Raw genomic sequence first — 9164 nt, 5'->3', positions numbered from 1 at the left:
AAAAAAATAAGATGTCATGATCTATAGTCTTTAATTAAAGTGGGAGAATGTGCTCCCCTTAAGTCACCCCACTGTTAATCCGGGCCTGCCAATGAGGGTGGTGTCCCGCGCACTTCAGGCGTGACTGCACATCATCTATTCTCTTCGGTAGCTTTAAAGACCAAATCGTTTACTATCAATCAGTTGAGTAGCGGTAAGCCTAATCTAATTTTCGGTTGCCAAAGTTATGAAGTCACACCTAGAGGTTTGGGCTGCATACGTGTGTTTTTGAGAAAGGGTATTAGTGACACTCCGGACTGACGCGCATGCATGTATCGGCGTCAGCGGCGCCCCTGACGCGGGGGGGGAGAAGCGCACCGGAGCGCAGCAGTCACACAGATGGTCAGTCCCGTTGTCGGTGCGGGTAACCTGTTCACCATGAGCCACGAGCCCCGCGCGCTCAGCCGCCTCTCCACCGCGCTGGTTCTGGTTCTGCTTCTGCTGCTGCTGCCGCACGGCCCGGGGCGCGTGGCGGAGCTCGCGGTGGCGGCGGAGTACTCCTCCAAAAGCGACCTGGACTACGAGTTCGCGGACTACCGGGGGAAGTGGTGCATCGACGACCACGGCTTTGTTTACGGCATCGGAGAGGTTTATTACCCGAGCCCCACGGCGTGTCCGTGCACGTGCACCGTGGACGGTCCCGTGTGCATCCGACCCAAGTGTCCCCGCATCCACCCCCGGTGCACGCGGATGGGATACAAGGAATGCTGCCCGGTGTGCGAGGCCATGGCCAGGGTCTGTGTCTACGGGGGCAAAACGTACCGGCTCCTAGAGGAGTTCAGGGTGAGAAAGATCAAAACTTCTACACTGCCCCACCCCCACCCCACCCCCCCCTCAACAAAAAAACCCTCCACCCCCCACTCCCCCCACCACACTGTCCTATTCACACAGCTCCAGATGTAGGCGATATGATGACGCAGCTCAGATCGTGGCTCATTTGAGATGTATGCACATCACATATCTATAATAAAGTTGACATGTTTACACAGGCCTACAGGTGTGCTTAATGCCTAACTATTTGTTGTACTTCCTTTGTCTGTCAGTGGTAGAAAAAGTATTTTTACATCAGTACAAGTAGCAATACCACAATTAAAAAAAAGTCCTGTATTCAATATTTTACTTAAGTTGAAGTATACAAGTATTAGTGTAAAGTTTCAAACGTAAATGTACTCATTATGTAATGGCTCAATTGAAAGTGTTAGATTTATTATGTAGATACTATTGGAATTTTATTCCTGATTCATTACTGTCCAAGCAGCATCTGTCTGTTGTCAAGGCAGAGCTAAATTGTATGTAAACTGTATTTACTGTCGGGTAGTTTCATCCATAGCAATTCATATGTTTGATGTATACAATCTTGATCTGAAAAGGAACTAGGCTGGTAACTACAACTGAGATAAATGTATGTGTGAGTGTTAAGTAGCATAACATGATGATGATAACTCATGATGAATTGACTCATCCTTGTTTGGTTTCAGAGTAGTTGTCCTCTTTGTCATGTTAATCCAGCATTGATATTGTATTGCTTAACGTTGCTAGTTATATCTCTCAAAAGAAAGTTTAAAGCTGCACTCGTCAAAATGTGTATGTCGATGTAATGTGAAAAGAATACCAAGTCTGCTGCTCTACGGTGTGTAGCGTCTTTCAGTTCACAGTTGGTACCTGCAGATGCGGACATGCTGAGGGCAGTCATAGCTTGTGCAATAATGAAAAAAAGAAATGTCAAAATTGTGCATTAAGTGCAATTTTAACATCCATCAGAACAGCACGTGTGACAAGTAATACATTTTTGAAGCTTTTTTTTCCCCCAACGAGGCAATAACCAACTGTACATAATTTGCAATCTTATCTTATTGTCTTTATTAGAATTATTACTGCTTGTTTTTTGTATTTGTAGCATGGTTCCTACACATTTTGATGGAAAAAATACGTCAAACGTTTTCCATGACCATTTACAATGTATAACCCAAACAGAACGGTGTAGTATACTCCAAATGTTAAATATTGCATGCTAATAAACATTAACCTTTATCAATCTCAAACACGGGGTTAGGTTCATATTTTTCATGTATTGTAAAATAATTTCTGGATGCAAGTCTGAAAAGCAATGCGGCAACGTGTATGTAGCCTACATACTATAATATGTGAAATATAGATGTACACTTGCCCGGAGTTATTCAAACATATCAGATATTAACTAATTAAACATAATTTCAGCTAGCTGGCATTAATGGAGGGAGAGGCGGAACCACTACATCACACATCAACACGTATCAGAGCTACGTAACGTCAACATCTACACAAAAAAAAAAATGACGTTATGTTTCATTATGTTAAGGCAGTGGTCTCCAGCCTTTCTTTATCTGAGGGCTACTTTAAAAAAAAGGAAAGTGGCCAAGAGCTACTTGCATCACATCGCTTACATTTATTTACACAACACACATAAGCTGAATGAAGCTACTGTTTGTATACGTATGAAATTGCAATAGCCAAAGCTTAAAATATTAATATTAAAAATATTAACGTCACGTCAAGGTTCATGACTATTTTACACTTTTTATTGGCCACATAGTCTGACCAGCCACGTCACTGAAATTATTCTCATCAGGGTCCAAGAAAACATAACCACTTTACACTTCTTTGGCCGCAAAGCCTCACTTTTTAATATCGTCATCATTTTGTGTCTCAGTCTGTCAACTTATTGGCGAGCTACTGGAAACCTGCTCGCAAGCTTGCGAGCAACGTGTTGGAGACCCCTGTGTTAAAGGTTATCCACCCAAGATGACTGAAAACAAAATCCAAGGACTTTTCCAAAATGTTAAAGGATTTTACAAAGAACCAGAACTTTTCTAAGCCTGGAAAATGAGATTTTGAAAAAAATGTCCAGGTTTTCCATGACTATGAGAACCCTGTTGTATGAAATACACTCATGTAAAGCTTCTTTGAGAACTTTAAAACGCACCTTATAAGTCTGATGTATGTTTATTTATATGGTCATGATAATGGTATAGTGTGTTGAATGTGGCTGGTCATGGGACAACCATTCTACCTCCCAGTCACAAGTAACGCAGCATGATATGTGGAAAAAGTCATAGTATAGTATATCCAAAAAAGACATAAAAAGGGATGAAAAAGCCATAGTATAGTATGTCCAAAAAAGCCATAGTATAGTATGTCCAAAAAAGCCATAGTATAGTATGTCCAAAAAAGCCATAGTATAGTATGTCCAAGAAAGTGTAAAGAAGCGATAGTATAGTATGTCAAAAAAGCCATAAAATAGCCATAGTATAGTATGTCGAAAAAAGCCATAGTATAGTATGTCCAAGAAAGTGGTAAAAAAGCAATAGTATAGTATGTCGAAAAAAGCCATAGTATAGTATGTTAAAAAAGTGATGAAAAATTCATAAAATAGTATATCCAAAAAAGTGATAAAAAGCCATAGTATAGTATGTCAAAAAAACCATAGTATAGTATGTCCAAGAAAGTGGTAAAAAGGCCATAGTATAGTATGTTAAAAAACTGATGAAAAACCCAGAGTATAGTATGTCCAAAAAATGGATGAAAAAGCAATAGTATAGTATCTCCAAATAAGTCATAGTATAGTATGTCGTAAAGAGCCATAGTATAGTATGTCCAAAAAAAGTCATAGTATAGTATGTCCAAAAAAGTGATGAAAAAGTCATAGTATAGTATGTCCAAAAAAAGTCATAGCATAGTATGTCCAAAAAAGTGATGAAAAAGCCATAGTATAGTGTGTCGAAAGAAGTCATAGTATAGCATGTCGAAAAAAGGGATGAAAAAGCCATAATATAGTATGTCCAAAAAAGTGATGAAAAAGCCGTGTCAAAAAAAGTCATAGTATAGTATTTTAAAAAAGTGATGAAAAAGCCATAGTATAGTATGTCCAAAAAAGTGATGAAAAAGCCGTGTCAAAAAAAGTCATAGTATAGCGTTTCAAAAAAAGGGATGAAAAAGAAATAATATAGCATGTCGAAAAAAGCCATAGTATATATAGTATGTCAAATAAAGTCACAGTATAGTATGTCAAAGAAAGGGATGAAAAAGCCATAGTATAGTATGTCTAAAAAAGTCATATTATAGTATGTCCAAAAGTGATAAAAAGCCATAGTATAGTGTGTTGAAAAAAGCCATAGTATAAGTATGTCCAAAAAAGTCATAGTATAGTATGTCAAATAAAGTCACAGTATAGTATGTCAAAGAAAGGGATGAAAAAGCCATAGTATAGTATGTCTAAAAAAGTCATATTATAGTATGTCCAAAAGTGATAAAAAGCCATAGTATAGTGTGTTGAAAAAAGCCATAATATAAGTATGTCAAAAAACGTCATAGTACAGTATGTTACAAAAGGATGAAAAAGTCATAGTATAGTATGTACAAAAAAGTGATAAAAAGACATAGTATAGTATGTCCAAAAAAGTGATAAAAAGACATAGTATAGTATGTCCAAGAAAGTGGTAAAAAAGCCATAGTATAGTATGTCAAAAAAGTCACAGTATAGCATGTCGAAAAAAAGGGATGAAAAAGCCATAGTATAGTATGTCCAAAAAAAACATAGTATAGTATGTCCAAAAAAGTGATGAAAAAGCCATAGTATAGTATGTCGAAAAAAGCCATAGTATAGTATGTTAAAAAAGTGATGAAAAAGTCATAGTATAGTATGTCTAAAAAAGTGATGAAAAAGCCATAGTATAATTGAAAAAAGCCATAGTATATTATGTTACAAAAGGGATGACTAAGCCATAGTATAGTATGTCCAAAAAAGAAATAAAAAAGGGATGAAAAAGCCATAGTATAGTATGTCCAAATAAGTCATAGTATAGTATGTCAAAAAAAGTGATGAAAAAGCAATAGTATAGTATGTCAAAAAAAGTGATGAAAAAGCAATAGTATAGTATGTCAAAAAAAGTCATAGTGTAGCTTTTCGAAAAAAGGGATGAAAAAGCCATAGTATAGTATGTCGAAAAAAGTCATAGTATAGCATGTCGAAAAAATGGATGAAAAAGCCACAGTATAGTATGTCGAAAAAAGTCATATTATAGTATGTCCAAAAAAGTCATGGTTAAGTATGTTACAAAAGGGATGACAAAGGTATAGTATCGTATGTCCAAAAAAGTCATAGTATAGTATGTCGAAAAAAGTGATAAAAAGACATAGTATAGTGTGTCGAAAAAAGTTATAGTATAGCATGTCGAAAAAAGGGATGAAAAAGCCAGAGTATATTATGTCGAAAAAAGTGATAAAAAGTCATAGTATAGCATGTCCAAAAAATGGATGAAAAAGCCACAGTATAGTATGTCGAAAAAAGTCATATTATAGTATGTTACAAAAGGGATGACAAAGCTATAGTATCGTATGTCCAAATAAGTCATAGTATAGTATGTCGAAAAAAGTGATGAAAAAGCAATAGTATAGTATTTTGAAAAAAGTCACAGTATAGTATGTTACAAAAGGGACGACAAAGCCATAGTATAGGATGTCCAAAAAAGACAAAAAAGGGATGAAAAAGCCATAGTATTATCTCCAAATAAGTCATAGTATAGTATGTCGTAAAAAGACATATTATAGTATGTTAAAAAAGGGATGAAAAAGCCATAGTATAGTATGTTAAAAAAGTGATGAAAAAGCCATAGTATAGTGTGTCGAAAAAAGTCATAGTATGGTATGTTACAAAAGGGATGACAAAGCCATAGTATAGTATGTCCAAAAAAGACATAGAAAAGGGATGAAAAAGCCATAGTATAGTATGTTAAAAAACTGATGAAAAACCCAGAGTATAGTATGTCCAAAAAATGGATGAAAAAGCCATAGTATAGTATCTCCAAATAAGTCATAGTATAGTATGTCGTAAAAAGCCATAGTATAGTATGTCCAAAAAAAGTCATAGTATAGTATGTCCAAAAAAGTGATGAAAAAGCCATAGTATAGTGTGTCGAAAGAAGTCATAGTATAGCATGTCGAAAAAAGGGATGAAAAAGCCATAATATAGTATGTCCAAAAAAGCCATAGTATAGTATTTTAAAAAAGTGATGAAAAAGCCATAGTATAGTATGTCCAAAAAAGTGATGAAAAAGCCGTGTCAAAAAAAGTCATAGTATAGCGTTTCAAAAAAAAGGGATGAAAAAGAAATAATATAGCATGTCGAAAAAAGCCATAGTATAGTATGTCAAATAAAGTCACAGTATAGTATGTCAAAGAAAGGGATGAAAAAGCCATAGTATAGTATGTCTAAAAAAGTCATATTATAGTATGTCCAAAAGTGATAAAAAGCCATAGTATAGTGTGTTGAAAAAAGCCATAGTATAAGTATGTCCAAAAAAGTCATAGTATAGTATGTCCAAAAAAGTGATAAAAAAAGCCATAGTATAGTATGTCCAAAAAAGTGATAAAAAAAGTCATAGTATAGTATGTCCAAAAAAGTGATAAAAAAAGCCATAGTATAGTATGTCCAAAAAAGTGATAAAAAAAGCCATAGTATAGTATGTCCAAAAAAGTGATAAAAAAAGTCATATTATAGTATGTCCAAAAAAGTGATAAAAAAGCCATAGTATAGTATGTCCAAAAAAGTGATAAAAAAACATAGTATAGTGTGTCAAAAAACGTCATAGTATAGTATGTTACAAAAGGATGAAAAAGTCATAGTATAGTATGTACAAAAAAGTGATAAAAAGACATAGTATAGTATGTCCAAAAAAGTGATAAAAAGACATAGTATAGTATGTCAAAAAAAGGGATGAAAAAGCAATAGTATAGTGTCGAAAAAAGTCATAGTACAGTATGTTACAAAAGGGATGAAAAAGCCATGGTATAGTATGTCCAAATAAGTCATAGTATAGTATGTCGAAAAACGCCATAGTATAGTACGTCCAAAAAAGTGATAAAAAGCCATAGTATAGTATGTTAAAAAAAGTGATGAAAAACCCAGAGTATAGTATGTCCAAAAAATGGATGAAAAAGCCATAGTATAGTATGTCCAAAAAAGTGATAAAAAGGTATAGTATCGTATGTCCAAAAAAGTCATAGTATAGTATGTCGAAAAAAGTGATAAAAAGACATAGTATAGTGTGTCGAAAAAAGTTATAGTATAGCATGTCGAAAAAAGGCATGAAGAAGCCAGAGTATATTATGTCGAAAAAAGTCATAGTATAGTATGTCCAAAAAAGTGATAAAAAGACATAGTATAGTATGTCCAAAAAAGTCATGGTAAAGTATGTTACAAAAGGGATGACAAAGCTATAGTATCGTATGTCCAAATAAGTCATAGTATAGTATGTCGAAAAAAGTGATGAAAAAGCAATAGTATAGTATTTTGAAAAAAGTCACAGTATAGTATGTTACAAAAGGGACGACAAAGCCATAGTATAGGATGTCCAAAAAAGACAAAAAAGGGATGAAAAAGCCATAGTATTATCTCCAAATAAGTCATAGTATAGTATGTCGTAAAAAGACATATTATAGTATGTTAAAAAAGGGATGAAAAAGCCATAGTATAGTATGTTAAAAAAGTGATGAAAAAGCCATAGTATAGTGTGTCGAAAAAAGTCATAGTATGGTATGTTACAAAAGGGATGACAAAGCCATAGTATAGTATGTCCAAAAAAGACATAGAAAAGGGATGAAAAAGCCATAGTATAGTATGTTAAAAAACTGATGAAAAACCCAGAGTATAGTATGTCCAAAAAATGGATGAAAAAGCCATAGTATAGTATCTCCAAATAAGTCATAGTATAGTATGTCGTAAAAAGCCATAGTATAGTATGTCCAAAAAAAGTCATAGTATAGTATGTCCAAAAAAGTGATGAAAAAGCCATAGTATAGTGTGTCGAAAGAAGTCATAGTATAGCATGTCGAAAAAAGGGATGAAAAAGCCATAATATAGTATGTCCAAAAAAGCCATAGTATAGTATTTTAAAAAAGTGATGAAAAAGCCATAGTATAGTATGTCCAAAAAAGTGATGAAAAAGCCGTGTCAAAAAAAGTCATAGTATAGCGTTTCAAAAAAAAGGGATGAAAAAGAAATAATATAGCATGTCGAAAAAAGCCATAGTATAGTATGTCAAATAAAGTCACAGTATAGTATGTCAAAGAAAGGGATGAAAAAGCCATAGTATAGTATGTCTAAAAAAGTCATATTATAGTATGTCCAAAAGTGATAAAAAGCCATAGTATAGTGTGTTGAAAAAAGCCATAGTATAAGTATGTCCAAAAAAGTCATAGTATAGTATGTCCAAAAAAGTGATAAAAAAGCCATAGTATAGTATGTCCAAAAAAGTGATAAAAAAGTCATAGTATAGTATGTCCAAAAAAGTGATAAAAAAAGCCATAGTATAGTATGTCCAAAAAAGTGATAAAAAAAGCCATAGTATAGTATGTCCAAAAAAGTGATAAAAAAAGTCATAGTATAGTATGTCCAAAAAAGTGATAAAAAAAGCCATAGTATAGTATGTCCAAAAAAGTGATAAAAAAACATAGTATAGTGTGTCAAAAAACGTCATAGTATAGTATGTTACAAAAGGATGAAAAAGTCATAGTATAGTATGTACAAAAAAGTGATAAAAAGACATAGTATAGTATGTCCAAAAAAGTGATAAAAAGACATAGTATAGTATGTCAAAAAAAGGGATGAAAAAGCAATAGTATAGTGTCGAAAAAAGTCATAGTACAGTATGTTACAAAAGGGATGAAAAAGCCATGGTATAGTATGTCCAAATAAGTCATAGTATAGTATGTCGAAAAACGCCATAGTATAGTACGTCCAAAAAAGTGATAAAAAGCCATAGTATAGTATGTTAAAAAAAGTGATGAAAAACCCAGAGTATAGTATGTCCAAAAAATGGATGAAAAAGCCATAGTATAGTATGTCCAAAAAAGTGATAAAAAGGTATAGTATCGTATGTCCAAAAAAGTCATAGTATAGTATGTCGAAAAAAGTGATAAAAAGACATAGTATAGTGTGTCGAAAAAAGTTATAGTATAGCATGTCGAAAAAAGGCATGAAGAAGCCAGAGTATATTATGTCGAAAAAAGTCATAGTATAGTATGTCCAAAAAAGTGATAAAAAGACATAGTATAGTATGTCCAAAAAAGTCATGGTAAAGTATGTTACA

General features: G+C 33.7%; 1 protein-coding gene across 1 annotated transcript in view; it reads left to right on the top strand.

Moving 5' to 3' along the window:
* The first annotated feature begins 148 nt into the window (after nt 1-148).
* The window catches only part of si:dkey-283b1.7 (von Willebrand factor C domain-containing protein 2-like), a 29309-nt gene continuing 20293 nt past the window's right edge, over nt 149-9164 (top strand). Inside the window, exon 1 of the mRNA XM_031318431.2 lies at nt 149-822. Within this exon, the coding sequence (XP_031174291.2) occupies nt 379-822 (444 nt within the window). The 5' untranslated portion in view covers nt 149-378. The remainder of the gene's footprint in view (nt 823-9164) is intronic.

The sequence above is a fragment of the Sander lucioperca genome, chromosome 2, assembly GCF_008315115.2.
Source record: "Sander lucioperca isolate FBNREF2018 chromosome 2, SLUC_FBN_1.2, whole genome shotgun sequence".
In the NCBI taxonomy this organism is placed as follows: domain Eukaryota; kingdom Metazoa; phylum Chordata; class Actinopteri; order Perciformes; family Percidae; genus Sander; species Sander lucioperca.
The sequence above is the reverse complement of the archived record's forward strand: the minus strand, read 5'-3'. Positions and strand labels throughout refer to the sequence as shown.